An 18,961-nucleotide genomic window follows, 5' to 3' on the forward strand; every position below is an offset into this window, starting at 1 on the left:
TTTATTCTATGTATCTTCGTGGTTAAAAGTTGTATTTTGAAGTGGAAGGTGTAGGACAGGGGTTCTCAAAGTTTTGATACCTGAGGGCCAATTTACGAATACGAATACGAATACTTTATTGTCCACAAAGTGAAAATTTGTCTTTGGAACCCAACATTGGACTGAGGGCCGCCAAAGGGAAAAAAAACCCAGAAAGAAATCCCATTTGTAATTATTTTAATGACCAGATTGCAGTTCTACAGTTTAGCATGAAGTAATATAAGCGTTAATATAATAACGCTTTATAATTTACTGGGTAATTACCCAGTATTTTGGCCATTGTTCTTACCTTCTAATTACAGGTTAATACCAAGGAACACATTTCTGTTACCATATATTTACTGGGTAAATAGCTAGTAATTGGGGGCTGTAGCTACCTGCTTATTATCAGCTTATAACCCAATAATACACTAAAATTCACCATATATAGAAACCAGGTAAATACCCAGTATTTTTGTTTACACTCATTGGTCTGTATCCAATAATGTCCAATAAACATTTAACAAGCTTAGTAGCTCCTGGATTAAAACTATCAACTGTAATTCATTGCGGGCCGCCAGAAATGTTTCTGAGGGCCACCATTGGCCCCCGGGCCGCACTTTGAGAACCAATGGTGTAGGAGATTGGGAGTCTTGGATCGGGAATGTTAATCCGAATGTTTGATTGTCATTAGGGATTGAAGTGGTTTTCCCGCCGCGTCCTTGAGCGTGGATGGGAATGGCCCACTTTACTGTAACTCTGGAAACAGAAAAGTGAGAAGCAGCCAAGGGCGGCTATTTTGGGACTCGCTCACCCACTTTGGTCAAAAGTGTACGAGTGCTGGTCTCTCCAAGACTGTGTCTCAGCCGTGTGAGCTCGCTGCTCAGAGACAATGATTCCAGTTAGCAATAAATGATCTTAAAGCTGGAATATGCAACTGTTTCAGCTCAACTGGAGCTTTGAGTTGACAAAACGACAGCGATTCTCTTACAACAAATACGATGATGTCTCTTTTGTGAAATTCTTAATTTAATCTGCGTTTTAGGCAAAGCTCTCACGTTGCCACCATATGCTCATTGACAGTAACAGGAAATATGATATATGGGGGTTTGTCTGTACCACCTGTTCCAGCAGGATGTACAGAAGATGTTTTTCACTTTTTCACAACTTTATTGGATTAATATCTGTATCGGAAGATTCTCAAGATTGTGATATCGGTATCTGATACAGAAAAGTTGTATCAAGTAGGGGTGGGGGGGGATCAATACAGTGGAATATTGCAATATTTTGCGGGGCAATATAATATAATTTTCGAGGTGCCCAATATTGATTTTTTTAAGCATATAATTTGTTTAACTGATGTTACAAATAAACATTAAATGTTTTGTTGATTAGCATAAAAAAATTCAATTGACGTTTCAGTCCACTAGATGGTGCCAATAGCAATGTATCGCAATATATGATTTCGCAAATACTCAGTATTTTGCAAAAATGTGATAATATACCGTGACTTAAATATTGTGATGATGTCGTGAATTAAATATCGTGATGATGTCGTGAATTAAATATCGTGATGATGTCGTGACTTATATTTCGTGATCATGTTGTATCTCGACTAACATAGTGTGATAATGTTGCGACTTAAATATCGTGATAATGTCGTGAATTAAATATCGTGATAATGTCGCGACTTAAATATCGTGACAATGTCGTGACTTAAATATCGTGATAATGTCGTGACTTAAATATCGTAATAATATCGTATTGCGATTTAAATATTGTGATAAAATCATGTCGTGACTTAAATATCGTGATAATATATTGTGGTGTCTGTAGTGATTCCCACCCCTAGTATCAAGCCGTCCCTGTTGAATATTCTATTTTAATGACATTAAATAAGATTGAAACTCTTTGTGTGTCTTTTTAAAATCACATATTCAAACACTGAGTAAATCTAGTTTTTGCTCATTGTGCGTGTTTGTTTACGTTTCTTTCAGATCTGTCTAAGAACCGTCTCTGTGAGCTCCCAGAGGATCTCTGTCAGTTCATCTCTCTGGAGACGCTGAGCCTTTACCACAATGGGATGCGTTCGCTGTCGCCCAACCTGGGAAACCTCCAGGCCCTGACCTACCTCAACCTCAGGTAAGTCCCTGTGCTAAGCTAATCTGCTCGTGGTGGTACAGTAAATCAACGTTTGTTTTCAGTCTAGTTTGATATAAAAGCTCAGGTAAAGTAGTTGCATCGTTTAATGGTCTCACTACATATAGTGGTATTTAGCTCTTTTGTTGCCTGGCAACAATAAGTCATTAGCACAGCAACTATGTGCTACAAAAATAGACCGCAAACGTGTCGGAGCATGACTGGAAACACAAAGAACTGTCCACAAAAAAAGTTTTAGAGGTGAATTCTTATTCTGCTGCTCAAAAAACCTGATTGTTCAGCAGTTTGTGGGGTTAAAAATGTGTTGTTGTTTGCTGCTGTTTATACACAAACGTTCCCTCAGACATAATTTCTGTTCACATAAGCAGAAAAATAACGTCAAACAGAACAAAAATCATGTAAAAGATGTAGCAGCTTTCACACTTTACCTGCGTTATTCTTCACGATTCATTTGCGTCAAATGTGTGGGGATTTTTAATCTAATGTGTCTGTGAGGGGATTTTCAGGATATATTCAGCGATATCTCAAGAGTGTTTTGAGGAAATCCTTTCAAATTTGGCTCAAGCATTCGTTTGCACTCGAGCATGAACTGTCTAGATTTCGGTCGTAAAATGTCAAGGTTACAGTGTGTCGTGGACAATTAATCCCTTTTAAATCAACATGGAATCGTCTAAGTTAAGTAAAGGAATTCTTAAGTGCTGGAATCTTAGGTTATAGGTGCACGGCAGGTGAAAGAGTGTGTGTGAAATGAACCTGAATAAATCCTGAATGGTAAAGTCGCCACAAAGGCAGACGTCAGCACTCGGCAACTCGTCTCAGACTTTTGCTCCTTTTTTGGAACTCGGGCTCTTGTTTGGAAACTAAATTTGAACTTCATAAAAAAAATCCTCTACATCAACACTGACACTCAGCGGTGCTGTGCTCGACGGTATAATTTCACTGTTGCTAGGATACCACGGGAAAGAAAGGAAGAAAAAAAAAAAAAACCTACAGGTGGCTTGTCGTGCATGTGCCAAGTGCAGACTGTCGGGCCAATTTACTTCACATGTAGAGCAGAAATGAAACTGTAATTTATGGGGATTATTTATGCTATTTAAATAGGAGTGTGTCGGTGAACACACCTTTGATGATGTCACTGTGTGTGTGTGTGTGTGTGTGTGTGTGCTTCCCTCCGCAGTCGTAATCTCCTGTCAAGTTTACCCCCGTCGGTGTTTCAGCTTCCTCTCCTGCGAGTTCTCATCGTCAGCAACAACAAGCTGTCTTCGCTGCCCGCCTCCATATACTCCCTCACACACCTCCGACAGCTGGTACGACACACACTCAGACACACTCTCACACACACGCACACTCACACACTCGCAACAGTACATCCCTGTGCTCTACCTCGCTGTCTCTCAGCAACAGTACATTACTATGGTGATGGAGGGGAAAGAAAAGTCACATTCCACCAGTCAAGTTTTATTGTTTTCCCAGTAAAGTCAGAAAGTCTTTTATCTTTTTCAAACTGAAATCTCAATTTGAAACTCTGCAATTCGCAAAATGCAAAGGCTGCATTTTAGCTATTCTTTGTGCTACGTAGGGCTGCGACTATTACTAATTAAGCGATTATTATTATTCAGATTTAGCTTATTTTAACCATAAAAGGGCCAGGAAATGTCCTGTGAGTAAGCTTTTGCCCAATTTCCTAGAATAACTTTCAATATCAGGCAGTTATTTACAATTTACTGCATGTTTAAATAGTGTATTAACAAGTTTTACGAAGTTTTATTGAGAGGGAAGACCACTGTAGTTGTGCATGAACAGCAGATTTTGCGTGTTCAATTAGAAATTTGAACAGTTCTAAAACATATTTTAATAGTGCTGGGCACGTTAACTGCCGCTAACGCTAACGCAAGCGTGACGTGATGTCTCTAAAGTAACGCTAAACTTTAAAAACAGAGGCACACATACGCAGTACACAGGTACGCTGGTTATTTAGACCCCTCCAGTTCGACTGTAGGCGAGATAACCGGCGCTAACGGCGCTAACTGAGCTAACACTAATGCAGCTAATGGCGCTAACGCAGATAACGGAGCTGACAGAGCAAACTGAGCTAACGCAGCTAATGGTGCTAACAGAGCTAACAGAGCTAACAGCTAACGCAGCTAATGGTGCTTGGGCTTGAAGTAACATTTGTTTGAGACTTTTCCTGACATGTTAAGTACTTTGAAATAATGAAAATAATGAGTTGGTTGCAGCCCTAGTTCTAATTTTAACGTTCCGTAAATCATATTGCGACTATTTTTTGACAGATATCGCTGTTGCTATATGGAATGACTCACCATTTGAAAGAGTCGACAACATTAAAACATTTTTACGTCACTTTGTCATATAACTGTGGTGCTGGATCTCGCACTGTTATATAGATATTGTGATTTTGATGATTTTTGCTGGATGTAATAAAGTAGGTCAGTGCTCTCAGATTAGTGCTGCTGCTTCACTGTGTTTTCACTCTCTCTCTCTCTCTCTCTGTGTGTGTCAGGACGTGAGCTGTAACGAGCTGCAGTGTTTGCCTGCAGAGCTCGGTCAGCTCGAGTGTCTCAGGGACTTGAACCTGAGGAGGAACCAGCTCACCGCTCTGCCCGAAGGTACGCTCGCGTGCGATCAACCCGGTGACCTCTTGCCCGGTCCGTCTCCTCCTGTTACTACAGTAGCCCCCTCAGCTTAGATGGCGATTGCATAATTTTTCTCAGCTATCGATCGCTTACATGTACAAGCATTGAGCTGCTCCTGACTTAACTTAATGGATGTCACCCCATTAGAGGCTCATTCTCCAAAGCATTAGGAGGAAATGGAAATGGAAATAACGAGTGGGTGGCAGAGCAAACGATGGAGCCACGTTCACAGGTTTTTAATACACTCTAACTGAGCAATGCTCTCGTGAGTGTGACATTTATATAATGTCACATGTCCTGAAATGCCTTCTTTTTTTTCACTTTACTGTCGTAGAGGAGCGAAGAAACCAGGACATATTCACATTTAAAGTACCATTCGTTCAATCATGGGTGCAGGTCACCATTCCATCACAAGGCCACAACCAATCACTCTCACACTCGCACCGACAATCAATTTGGAGTGTCCAATTACCCTAATTCCCAAAGCTGAGTTTCCCCAGTTTACCAGGGAACTGCAGTGGCCTCTTCTTACTAGAAATGATGTTGTTCTTCTTTCTCTGTGTTTTCTGCTTCAAATTGAGGGAACATTACAGACCATTTATAGCTAGTATATTGATTTTCTGCTATTAAGCTAAGGCTGAAGGAAGGAAAAACAAGAAAATCTATCTATTGTAATTTGATTTTCACTGTGTATACCGCTTATTTTCAAGCCAAGATTCAGTTTCAGAATTCACTTTATACATTTTTAGATTCCTCACACGAGATACCACGGTACTGTAATGCAAGAATAAGAACTTGAAGATTTACAACATATACTGTACGTACTAGTTTTAACGGTGTTCACGCATGACACAATTCCATGATGACTGACCGGAAAAACACCCGTGTGACGCCATGTTTACGCGCCGCAGCACCGGAGTACAGGCACCGTTTACCAGTTAGCTCTGTTAGCTCCTTTAGCGCCGTTAGCGTGCCTACAGTTGAACTGGAGCGGTCTGTTTATTAAACTAAAAAACCAGCGTACCTGTGTACTGCGTATGTGTGCCTCTGTTTTCAAAGTTTAGCGTTACTTTAGAGACTTTTTTTAACAATCGGGAGTCACGTAAACATGACGTCACGCGCGTCTTTTTCCGATCAGTCGTCATGGAAGCGTGTCATGCGCTAACGTTGAAGGCGTTAACCAGCGTTAACGTGTTAACGTGCCCAGTACTAGTTTTAGAGCGATAAATAAAAATAACGGTTCAATTTTAGCTTTTGCAGAAACACTTCTTGTCCCCACCTGCCCCTGCGCTACTGTTGTATACACACAAACGCTCCCTCAGTCAGGTCTAATTTTTTTGCTTGACTGAGCCAAATAATGTTACATTAATGGCGGGTAATGGCGTTGGCGGCGTCAGCGTTAACACATGTCGCGTTTCCATGGCGACTGACCGAAAAAAGACGGGACGTGATGCGCGGCTGTAGGCACATGCTAACGGCGCTAAAGGAGCTAACTGATAAACCGTACCTGGACTCCGGTGCTGCGGTACATAAACGTGATGTCACGCACATCCTTTTCCAGTCAGCCGTCATGGAAACGCCCCATTGCGTTAATGTGCTTTAGCACTAGTTACATACATGAAGACCAAGTAGAGGCTAAAGTAAAATTGTGATTAAATTACCATGGAAACCTTGGAAACAACGTCTCCTTGTGTCCCCGCGCAGAGATATCCGAGCTCCCCCTCGTGCGGCTCGATGTGTCCTGCAACCGCGTCGCCCACGTGCCGCTGTGCTACCGCCACCTGCGGCACCTGCAGAGCATCCTGCTGGACAACAACCCGCTGCAGATGCCGCCGGCGCAGATCTGCTCCAAGGGCAAATACCACATCTTCAAGTACCTCAACATGGAGGCGTGCAAGCGGAGTCAGGAGGACCTGGAGCGGCACCTGAGACCCACGGGCTTCAACAGCTGGTGAGTTGGTCCTCTTTTAAGCTGTCGTTACTGAAACTTGGAGCTGCGTGGTGCAGGAACAGCAGCAGGAAGAGCAGCTTAAATGCTTCTGTTATTGTGATTAAAATGACATTTTAAAGTGCTTCTGAATGTCCAGGTGTGTTTTTAGCAGACGAATCCACTTCTATGCTTTGTCCAAACAATGTGACGCCGTCTCGCTTTACTCACGCCGTGAAACTGCTTCTGGAAGCAGAGTTTATTGACTCGATGAGCTGAGCTGTTTTCATGAAAACATGAAACCAGGGACAGAGATAAGAGAATATTTGACGGTCTGATACGAGTACAGTCCGAACACGAGTCACCGCCCTTTAGAATAATGGTCTCCCTTTACTCGTGTGTGTTTAAGTCATTACCGCCTACAAAGAGGTTATGTTTTTGTTCAAATTCGTCCGTCACTGAGCAGCACAGTTCAAACTAAACCACAGATTTTTAGGAAGTGATCCGTGGATGTAGGTCGTGTTCCCTAGAGACAAATTATATCTGATATATGATGATAAACTGAGTGTTTTCTCTCTTTTTTTATTTTTTTTATTGTCCCTGTAGTTTGTCAGACCACGAGCTGTTCACGAGTCAGTTTGGAGGACTGGACTCTGGGTTCAACAGTGTGGACAGCGGCAGCAAAAGATGGTCTGGGAACGAGGTAAAAACCACACACACGCACACACACGGTGACAATCCATTCCTTTCACAATCAGTTAACCCTTGGTAAAAAATGCTGTGGGAATAATACACAACTCCTTATATGGACATCCTGGCAGTGTGTGTGTGTTTATAGGTCACATTTTCAGGCTTTACAAACTTTATTATGATAAATTAAGTACTTTTTCCTCAGGTGTATACACGTTGTAATATAGTAATGGGGAAAAAAAGCATCCTAAATGCTCTATTTTCTAAGAGTTAAGTCCATTTTCTATCCTTTACATAACCATAATTCACATTTTAAATAGAAATGAGGTTATCAAGGTTATTGTTTGTACCAAAAAATGTCTAAAAGAGGAAATAAAACACATTTGCACTTATAAAGTTATAGCGCAAATCAAATCAAAATCTGTCAGAAAAATCACAATTAGATGATTTAAAGTGAACAGTTCAGCACTAATTCAAACCAGTTATAGATGTTTTTTTTGAAGTCATTACCTCAACAGAGTCGCTGCATCATGTCACACTAACTAAAACACAGTAACATAAGCGTGATCTCATCATACAAAGACGGAAAAACCACATGAAAATGACATGATTCTGCTGCTAACTGCTGAACATAAATAAAAACTGCTGCAAACGTAACCACAGCAACGTCGTCAGAAGTGTACACAGAATAATGTGAGACATTTCACAGCGTCTCGGAGTTAGAGTTAGCGGGAGGGAGGCGGCGTTTGCGCTGTAAGGTGCTAACCTGACACCAGATGGTCTGAACCATCTGTGAAAGGCTCTGGGTGTAAAACGGGCCGTTCGCTTTCAGACGATATTTGGCAGGCGATTGGATGAAACATTTTGTCAATTATTATCTTTCTTTGCCCAAGAGCTGCTTCGCTGTTCTCTGCTCACAAAATCACGCTAGTTTTGCTGCTACAATAAATTAATACATTTTAACTGTGTGTTTATCACAGACGAAAAGTTTACGGTAATTACGCCATGGTTTGTGATATCGGAAACATTCCAATGGTTCCTAAAAGCTGAGAAGTTGCAGGTCAACGCCAACTTGTGGTTATTACGGTAATTTCACTTGCGCTGTTGCAGGAAGCCGGTACATAGTTTCCAATGTTTTGGCCTGTTTTTGGACATTGAGACATAGAATCAAACAAATTTGATTTTAAATATGTGTTCTACTGTTCAAATTTCAAATTTCATGTACAACTTTAGTGTTTAATACACTATTTTAACCTGCAGTAAATTGTAAATATAACTTCCAGATGTTGAAAGTTATTCTGGGAAAATGGGCTAAAACATTTTCTGGTCCTTTTTATGGTTAAAATAAGCAAACAAGTCCAGAAGAACAAAAAACAAGGGTCTAACCTCCACCAAAATCTGAAAAAACATAATTTTTTAGTATTTTGTTGTGTTTTTCAGGGTTTTTGTTTTAGTTGTAAAAGCATTATACAGCAGTTAAATACACTCTTAGAAATACAAGTGCTAAGTAGAACCATATCAGGTTCTTCGGCTTGTCCTCATACACTCTTAGAAATAAGGGTTCCAAAAGGGTTCTTTTACAAGGGCTGAGGTTCTACCTGGAACCATTTGCTTCTAAAAAACCCTTTCCCAAAGAAAGTGTTTTTTCAAGGGTTCTTGGTAACACTAATGGTTCCAGTAAGAACCATTTTGATCCCTTAAAGAAACCTTTAAAACCCCTTTCCTGTATAAAGGGTTTTAAAGGGGTTATTGGTGGAACCCTCCAAAAGGGTTCAAAGTTCCACCTGGAGCCAAAATGGGTTCTCCTACACTCTTAGAAATAAAAGTGTTAAGCAGAACCATATAAGGTTCTTCGGCTTGTCCTCACAGAAGAACCCTTTTTGGCTCCAGGTAGAAACTTTTTTATAAAGATTCCACCAGGAACCCTTTTAAAGGGTTCCACCAAGAACCCTTTTAAAACCCTGTATTCAGGAAAGCGGTCTTAAAGGGTTCTCTGGATCAAAATGGTTCTTACTGGAACCATTAGTGTTACCAAGAACCCTTGAAAAATAAGGGTTCCAAAAGGGTCCTTCTACAAGGGCTTTGGGAAAGGGTTTTTCAGAAGCAAATGGTTCCAGGTAGAACCTCAGCCCTTGTAGAAGAACCCTTTTGGAACCCTTATTTCTAAGAGTGTACAGTCTACCGTTAACAATCCAACAGAAGCATTCAGAGTGTAATGAATGTGTGTGTGTTCAGTCAGCAGACGACTTCTCGGAGCGTTCCCTCCGCATGGCCGAGGTCAGCAGAGACCAGAGGAACCTGGAGGAGGAGGAAGAGGAGGACGCGTCTCCTCTGCAAGCCATCAAAGGTACGAGGGAGAGTCTTCAGCATCAGTGTTTTTAGATTTTATTATTATTTTATGGTCTCCGTTTAACTCTCTAACTCCTGCGTGGACAGTGAACGGCGAGGCTGAGCAGGTGGACTTCATCGACAGCAGCGTGACGGAGGAAGAGGAGGAGGAGATCAGGATGGATCCGCCCTCACCTCCTCTGGTACCTGTCGTCGTGTCATTCATACTGTTGTCGTCTTGTTTCCTCAGAACAGGGTTAGCTCATCGATTGAGTCATTTATTTATTTATTTATTCCCAGGCTCAGAAGGAGACATCGTCTACGTCCCAAACACAAGACGCGACAACATGCAGGTAAAACAGGTTTTTTTTTATTTGTACCATGGCAAGTTTACATTTAGTTTAAAGAGAGACTCTGTTAGAAGTTAGATCAAATTAGTCCAGATTTTTTTTGGCATCCTGCCTTTATTTTGAGGGCCACAGAGCAGGAGGAGACAGGAAATGGGGATGAGAGAGTAGGTCTGGTCAGCTGGGAGTTTGACCCTTGCGACCTGCCGGATATCGTTCCTGAAAAACCCTCAGACAGAAAAGCCACAGCTCAGCAGCTGTGAAAATAAAATAGCGTCACTTAGACCTGAATCATTTTGTGTAAAAACATCTAATGGCTATTTTCCTAATAGATACTTTTTTAGTTTTTAAAGGGCTGTTTTCGTTAAATGTTGAAAATATCCATGTTTTCAAATGTCATTGTTTTGTCCGCAAACTGTAATTGTTCACTTTAAGGGATTTATTTGTTATATGGAGCAAAGAAACCAGAGAATATTCACATTTAAGAAACACTAAAATAGATTATGAGCAAAATAGTTGACAACTAATTTAGTAATTTAGTTAAATCTAGTATTATTTAATGTGTTAGATTTAAAAAAACGTTAACATATTAACCAGTTTTTGCTTTAACCTAATTTAATGTAATTTCAATGATGGATTTTATGTTATTTTGATGTCAAAGAATTAGAAAAATCTTTATTAGAAGACGTTTTCAGCTGAAATATTTAGTTTGTATGTGTTATTTGGGTGTTCCTTTAATTTTTTTGTTGCAGTACATATACTTAATGCAGCCTTTAAAACCTAGTAATTATGTTAATAATGATAATGATCCGTCTCTATCCGACTCTACTCGACCTGCTTGTGCTGGTTTTCCCTGAATGGAAACTGTGTGCTTTTACAGACGAGGCTTTATCACTTTTTTACTGTTACTTTGGCTCCGTGCTTCACAAGGTCACTTCACAAGATCTGGGAAAAGTCAATAACGCCGCTGTTCCCTTTGCGTACACTGTGTGTGTTTCCTCCCCTTCACCCTGCACCGCCCGGCCCCCTCGAACCTCATGAATGTGGACGTTTGTTATCTCGAAACAGCGCTGACACACCGGCCTGACCCACGCTACGCTAAATACTCACATCTCTGTAAGGTGGTGTATTTCATCTAAACTCGGGGTCACGGCTCGTATCACGCCGCCCCGCGACTAAGATAAGCGCATTCTTCAGGGTGAATTTCCCATGAGTCCCGTTGGCTGCATATTAAAATGTGGACCCTCAGGACTATTGTTCGCAGCTTCTGGAGCAACAAACGGCGAACGCCTCGTCGTTCCTGGATCTTTGAGGCTTTTATTAACCTGTACTCGTGCCAAAATGACTGTCATTATTTAGCTCTCATGCCCTCATTAAGGCTCATCCACTGTTCATGACTGAGGTTTGTTAAGTGGATTTAATTCAGCCGCGTCTGCTTCATAAACGGCACTCGGGACAAACGGATGTTCCTGACAAAACCACTTCCAGCTCTTCCTGTGGGACGTCTGAAAATAGAGCACGGAGACTTAAAATAGAAAGTCAACACTTTTACATGGTTTATAGTACAAACCTAGCTTTGTAGTTAAGTCTGACTTGTGCTGTATAACTTTTCCGACAATCTGGTCGCGCATTTACTTTGTATATTAAGATCAATCTACATTGTGCATGTTATAATAATCCAGTCCAGAAGTCAAGATGTAGGACTCATTACTGTCTTTAGTGTGCAACTTACCAGAATAACATTACGTCACCTCATGTAGCTTAGCATAATCCGTTAAAAATATTTGCAAACCTCTTAAGGAATATTTTATAATTAATTTTTGAAATTCAGTAAATGATCCATTTTCCCTGATGCACTTTGACAGTGAGCTGACTTTCTTCAAAAAAACAAAAAGTATCTCGGAATGACTTGAAATTTACCATCATAATAGTCGGCATCGCCCTGAACAAGGATCCGTCGAAAATATTTGCAAACCTCTTAAGGAATAATTTTAATGAATTTTTGAAATTCAGGAAATGATCCATTTTCCCTGATGCACTTTGACAGTGAGCTGACTTTCTTCAAAAAAACAAAAAGTATCTCGGAATGACTTGAAATTTACCATCATAATAGTCGGCATCGCCCTGAACAAGGATCCGTCGAAAATATTTGCAAACCTCTTAAGGAATAATTTTAATGAATTTTTGAAATTCAGGAAATGATCCATTTTCCCTGATGCACTTTGACAGTGAGCTGACTTTCTTCAAAAAAACAAAAAGTATCTCGGAATGACTTGAAAATTAACCATCATAATAGTCGGCATCGCCCTGAACAAGGATCCGTCGAAAATATTTGCAAACCTCTTAAGGAATAATTTTAATGAATTTTTGAAATTCAGGAAATTATCCATTTTCCCTGATGCACTTTGACAGTGAGCTGACTTTCTTCAAAAAAACAAAAAGTATCTCGGAATGACTTGAAATTTACCATCATAATAGTCGGCATCGCCCTGAACAAGGATCCGTCGAAAATATTTGCAAACCTCCTAAGGAATAATTTTAATGAATTTTTGAAATTCAGGAAATGATCCATTTTCCCTGATGCACTTTGACAGTGAGCTGGCTTTCTTCAAAAAAACAAAAAGTATCTCGGAATGACTTGAAATTTACCATCATAATAGTCGGCATCGCCCTGAACAAGGATCCGTCGAAAATATTTGCAAACCTCTTAAGGAATAATTTTAATGAATTTTTGAAATTCAGGAAATGATCCATTTTCCCTGATGCACTTTGACAGTGAGCTGACTTTCTTCAAAAAAACAAAAAGTATCTCGGAATGACTTGAAATTTACCATCATAATAGTCGGCATCGCCCTGAACAAGGATCCGTCGAAAATATTTGCAAACCTCTTAAGGAATAATTTTAATGAATTTTTGAAATTCAGGAAATGATCCATTTTCCCTGATGCACTTTGACAGTGAGCTGACTTTCTTCAAAAAAACAAAAAGTATCTCGGAATGACTTGAAATTTACCATCATAATAGTCGGCATCGCCCTGAACAAGGATCCGTCGAAAATATTTGCAAACCTCTTAAGGAATAATTTTAATGAATTTTTGAAATTCAGGAAATGATCCATTTTCCCTGATGCACTTTGACAGTGAGCTGGCTTTCTTCAAAAAAACAAAAAGTATCTCGGAATGACTTGAAATTTACCATCATAATAGTCGGCATCGCCCTGAACAAGGATCCGTCGAAAATATTTGCAAACCTCCTAAGGAATAATTTTAATGAATTTTTGAAATTCAGGAAATTATCCATTTTCCCTGATGCACTTTGACAGTGAGCTGACTTTCTTCAAAAAAACTAAAAGTATCTTGGAATGACTTGAAATTTACCATCATAATAGTCGGCATCGCCCTGAACAAGGATCCGTCGAAAATATTTGCAAATCTCTTAGGGAATAATTTTAATGAATTTTTGAAATTCAGGAACTGATCCATTTGCCCTGATGCACTTTGACAGTGAGCTGACTTTCTTCTCAAAAACAAAAAGTATCTCTGAATGACTTGAAATTTACCATCATAATAGTCGGCATCGCCCTGAACAAGGATCCGTTGAAAATATTTGCAACCCTCTTTTGGAATATTTCTAATGAATTTTTGAAATTCAGGAAATGATCCATTTGCCCTGATGCACTTTGACAGTGAGCTGACTTTCTTCTTCGCTTATTATTTCCCACCTTTATATAATCCATTACAATAAAAACATCCATTTCAACATTCCACATGTTCACCACTCAGATATTTTTCAGTGTTGTGCTAATGTGGAACTCTCTGTGTCTCGTCTCCAGGTCCAGCCTCCACGTGGAGATGGTTCCACCGTCTTCGGCCTCCCCGGCTCCTTTGTCCCCCTCCAGTCCCACGCTGGAGGAGCGGCGGAGGCCGGGAACCCTGCAGATCTGGCAGGAGAGGGAGCGTCTGCAGCAGCAGCAGCAGAGGGAGAAAGCCAGGTTTGACTATCAATTCACAACTGTTGATATTTGAAATGAAACCGTAATAAATGAAGCCTTGATTTTATAGGCTTCTTAGAGAAATTGGACACAGACATCACATTGACACCCCTTCTGCCTCTGTCTCTATCTAATTATACGCTCTTCGTGTCAAAACCTAACTTTTGCAGTTTGCTGAAGTCATCAACCAAAACAGGAAGTCACATATCTGCGGCACCACAGGCAGGAAGTAGCTCTGCGTGAGTATGAGCAGCAGCACCTCGGTTTTTGTTTATTCAAATCAAGGGGGAACTTGAAGTTGTGTTGGACATGTTTGAATGAAACTCGGTGTGTGTCTCCCCCTAGTGGTGCCTCACCAGAGAACAGCAGCACCAACTCAGGCCTGAGGCAGAGATGTGCAGTGAGTTTTGTCCTCCGTGTCGTCACTGTTGACTGTGTTTTTACTGTCGTTGTTTTGTTGTTGTTTTAGATGTTTTTTCTTGTTTTTATCAGAGCGCAGAGCAGATGAGCACAACTTCTCCTTCAGTGCTTATTCAACGCTCCAGCAGTAGAATAGGTACAACACACACATATACACGAACCACAGCTGCATTAAAGTGATATTTCAGGTTTTTAAGTGTAAATACATGAGGTGTTTATACCAAGAAACCAAAGTTTGTGTTTTCTGCACCAAAGTCCATAGAGATTTTAGTGATTTTTAGCTCATGGGGACACAAGAACTGTTGGTTTACTGCTGCCTTGTTTGTGGGGTTGTGTCACATGGGGTAAAGACATTTGAAGGAATTCAAACACCAAAGTCTTATGGAGGCAGCAGTGGAATGAATCAATCACTCCTGTGAAGTATGAGGTAAAATCGCCGATTTTCTCTATGGGGTTTGGTGCAGAGAGAGTGAGTAGTTTTCAACCAGCAAAAAATGGCATTTCCTGTTTGGGAAAAGCTGTGTACTGGAGAAATAAAGGTGCAAAACATATTTATCAGGCGTAGATTTTTATTCAGTGCATGTGTCCGTATACCTTGTGTAATCACACTTAAAAAACCCCTGAACTGAGCTAAGCTGAACGGTCATTGATTTACAACAGAATTAAATACGATTTTGTTCACGTAAGCTTCGCTGTTTGCTGATGACGACCGCGTTGCTAACGTTGACCTTTATCACAGACGTCCCGTCCTCTCCTAAGACGTCCCCTCCGCCCGGTCAGGCCCAGAAACCCAACAGCTTCCTGTTCCGCACGTCGTCGCGCAGCAGCGTCAAACCCACAGGTATAAAAAAAAAAAACAACACGGCTCAAACACACACTTTACACACTCTACATACCCATGTTCTCACTTTCAGTAAAGGCTTCACCTCTGTTTTTACTTCCTGCTTCTTTTTCAGGCTCCAATTTCACTCTGGGCGAATCCGGCAGGTGTGACTCTCGCACGACGCTGCGCTCGCCGAAAGAGCAGAGGCCGGACGTCACGCAACTACGCAAGGTATCGCACGCTTAATTAAATAAGATGTATATGTATATGTATATGTATATGTATATGTATATGTATATGTATATGTATATGTATATGTATATGTATCTGTATATGTATATATGATCTGTATATGTATATATGCATGTGTGTGTGTGTGTGTGTGTGTGTGTGTATATATATATAAGTGTGTATATATATGTGTATATACTTACATATACTTACATATTTATATGGATGTATATATATATATACATATTTATATGTATGCATATATATAGATGTGTATATATATATATTTATATGTATGCATTTATATAGATGTGTATATATATATTTATATGTATGTATATATAGATATATATGTGTGTATATATGTATGTTTATGTGTGTATATATGTATATATGTGTGTGTATATATATATGTATGCGTGTATATATATGTGTATATACGTATATATGTATGTGTATATATACATATACATATACATTTATATATATATTCGTATATACATATATACATATTAGGTGCCATAGAAGCAAAAATCTTGCATTTTTACATCTATGAACATACAATATAGAACGATATTAACCATTAAGACAATAAAAATAGCTGTTTGATGTCGTACAGCCAGTGAGTAACAAGTATAAATACATATTTTAGAGGAGGCATTAGATAATATGGTATGTGATTTATCGTAGCGTTGCTGTCATTTTAAAACATGAATCTAATCTAATCAAATGTCTCTAAAATTACATTTGAAAGTGAAAAACAAAAGAAACCATGAGGTCTGGATGACTGGAAAAATACTGGCGCCCCCTGGTGGCACTTTGACTTTGAATTTGAAGTTGGTCTTGTGAAATATTACTAATTTTTAGGCTTAAGATTTACGAGTATCTTGATAATAGAAATTCACCACAATTATTTATTGTATTATTATGCATTTTTAATCACAATAGACAATAAAATCGTACTGTATATCAGCCAGTCTCAGTTGACCTCATCAGCTTTGTCTCTTTATTAAATTAAATAGCTCCAAACAGGTCTTCTGTGCTGTTCGTGGACTTATAGCAGGACAGAGGACGTACATGTTTGACTCTTTTTGTGTGTCCCCCCCCCCCGTCCTCAGACTCTGGAGTCCCGGCTGAAGAGGACTCTGCCTGAGGATCTGGGCGAGGCTTTGTCCGACGGCACCCTCCTCTGTCAGCTGGTCAATCACATCCGACCGCGCTCCGTGTCCATCATCCACATTCCCTCTCCAGCAGTGGTGAGTGGCACTGTCTCACTTCAGTCTCAGTAGACACTGAAGGAGATTGATTTAGCATCAAACTGAGGTTAACTACGTCTTCTTCTCTTCCATTAAGTTCCAGCAGGAACTGTGCCACCAAGGGGTGCAATGCTAACCTTCACAGTTCAAAGTTCCCAATCACAATTTGAATCTCTTAAAGCTCACATAGAGTGGTCCTGTCGCACATAAATGTTAGTTATGGAGGTCCACTTGCATACATTAACTTGTTTTTATGGTCAAAAACCTCCTAGTTGCTGTAAACGAGCCGATAGAAATCCTCTTTTCTGACACTGTTGCCCAGCCGCGATATTTCAGACTCAACCCTCTCACCCAGAAGACAGAGTCTTGTGATTGGCCAGTACCCGGAAGTGACATAATCAGCACACCCGCTCTCAGAAGCGCAGCGCCCCCCTCTGGAACGGTGGATGCACTGCTCCTCATTATCAAAACATTGTTTCAACAGTGTTTAAAAATAGCTTCTTCACGACTCCCCGCTGCAGAAGTTCAAAGCTTCTTCTTCTTCTAAAATAATGTTTCTGTCGCTTCATATTCTCACTCACAGACCAGATGAAGAACGAAGAAATGATAATACTGTCTTGATTTCATTTTTAATTTTCTTTAAGGAAAAACATGAAAACCTCAGCTCAGGCCAGTTCATTAAACACCCTATTTACCGTTTTCTTTTGAATCCACCACATAAAAACAACATGTTTGATATAATCAGGGCGAGGACGTTTGACACCCTGTCCTCAAACTGTCCCTCGGGGTTGATTATTCCAAATCTGTCGTTGTTGACGTTATGTAAAACTCTCTTGTTGTTGTTTTTTTTTTTGCAGCCAAAACTGAGTTCGGCAAAGTGTCGACTCAACGTGGAAAACTTTGTCGCCGCTTGCCGCAAGCTGGGCGTCCCTGAGGTAAAATTCACCACGCTTTGTTTTTCCTCTTTTATCGCTTCGAGCGTGATGTTCTTTTATTTACTTATTTATTTATTTATTTATTCTGTAAAGATGAAAGCAGCAGCAGCAGCAGAGTTTTTCTCCGTGTGCTTTTGAGCTCAGGTGTTTTGTCCCCACCCCCCGTCAGGGTCGGACTGATAAACAGTTCAGATTTCAGTCCAACCCTCACGCTGCTTTGTGTAACTCTACACTCTTGTGTTGTCGCTCTCTTGTCTCCTCACTTCTAACAACCATGTATTTTCCCTCCTCTCTCTCTCTCTCTCTCTGTGTGTGTGTCGTCCAGATGGACATGTGTGTGTGCTCTGACGTGCTTCTGTGTAAGCTGCCCGCTGTGCTGCGCTGTGTGACGGCCCTGTCGGCCGCCGCCGCCGCAGCCGCCGAGGCGGGTGAGACGGCGGAGGACGGCGGCTCCGTTTGCCGCCCCTCGCCTTCATCGTCCTCCTCTCCGCCCACGTCCTCGTCCTCGTCCTCGTCCTCGCTGCTGTCCTCAGATTTCCTGTTCTTCTACTGTGCGGCCATGGCCCTGCTCTACGTCCTCTACTGCTACCTGCTCACCTAGAGGACAAACACACACACACACACACACACACACACACACACACACCTGTCACAATGTGTGTGTGTGAGCACACGTCTGATATTTAAATAAGACCCGAGAGCGAGTGTGTCGCGGCGTCTCACTCCAGAGGCCGCCTCCGTTTGTGCGTCGCGTGCCGTCGATGTCAACCGTCGTTGCCCTAGCAACAGAGCTACGGCTGTACGTAGCATGTTTCGCGCAACGTAAATAAAGTAAAGGGAACTCTAACAAGAAATAGCCACCAGGGGGCAGTACAGTTGAGGATAATGAAAGTTGTATAATAAACCACTTTCCTGAGACGTTGATGGTCTCAGTCGCTAGTTTCAGGTCTTCTTCAATAGCACGTGATGCTAATTTTCTCTAAGCTATGTTTATGTTTAAGAGGAAAATAGCACGTAATATGTATGAATGATTGACAGCTGGTGTCGTCCAATAGGAGCCGGGTCGCAGGAGGTGACGCCCACTTCATGTTTACAATCAATGGTTTTAAGACCATTTAGCTTATTTTTGTTGTTGTTAGCCGTTTCAGTTGATTTGGAGCCTGACGCTTTGTTGTCGGCCT

General features: G+C 40.8%; 1 protein-coding gene across 1 annotated transcript in view; it reads left to right on the plus strand.

Annotated features, from left to right (window-relative positions):
• The window catches only part of lrch4 (leucine-rich repeats and calponin homology (CH) domain containing 4), a gene marked incomplete at both ends in the record, with an annotated part of 53,525 nt that extends 35,144 nt beyond the window's left edge, over positions 1-18,381 (plus strand). Inside the window, 17 exons of the mRNA XM_083910308.1 lie at positions 2,016-2,160; positions 3,356-3,485; positions 4,700-4,805; positions 6,537-6,783; positions 7,366-7,462; positions 9,685-9,796; positions 9,886-9,980; positions 10,078-10,130; positions 13,957-14,115; positions 14,286-14,354; positions 14,461-14,515; positions 14,608-14,671; positions 15,275-15,376; positions 15,492-15,589; positions 16,708-16,845; positions 17,703-17,780; positions 18,106-18,381. Coding sequence (XP_083766434.1) covers positions 2,016-2,160; positions 3,356-3,485; positions 4,700-4,805; positions 6,537-6,783; positions 7,366-7,462; positions 9,685-9,796; positions 9,886-9,980; positions 10,078-10,130; positions 13,957-14,115; positions 14,286-14,354; positions 14,461-14,515; positions 14,608-14,671; positions 15,275-15,376; positions 15,492-15,589; positions 16,708-16,845; positions 17,703-17,780; positions 18,106-18,381 — 2,024 coding nt within the window. The remainder of the gene's footprint in view (positions 1-2,015; positions 2,161-3,355; positions 3,486-4,699; positions 4,806-6,536; positions 6,784-7,365; positions 7,463-9,684; positions 9,797-9,885; positions 9,981-10,077; positions 10,131-13,956; positions 14,116-14,285; positions 14,355-14,460; positions 14,516-14,607; positions 14,672-15,274; positions 15,377-15,491; positions 15,590-16,707; positions 16,846-17,702; positions 17,781-18,105) is intronic.
• Positions 18,382-18,961: the final 580 nt, after the last annotated feature.

This window comes from Microchirus variegatus (assembly GCF_963457635.1).
Source record: "Microchirus variegatus genome assembly, chromosome: 2".
Taxonomy (NCBI): domain Eukaryota; kingdom Metazoa; phylum Chordata; class Actinopteri; order Pleuronectiformes; family Soleidae; genus Microchirus; species Microchirus variegatus.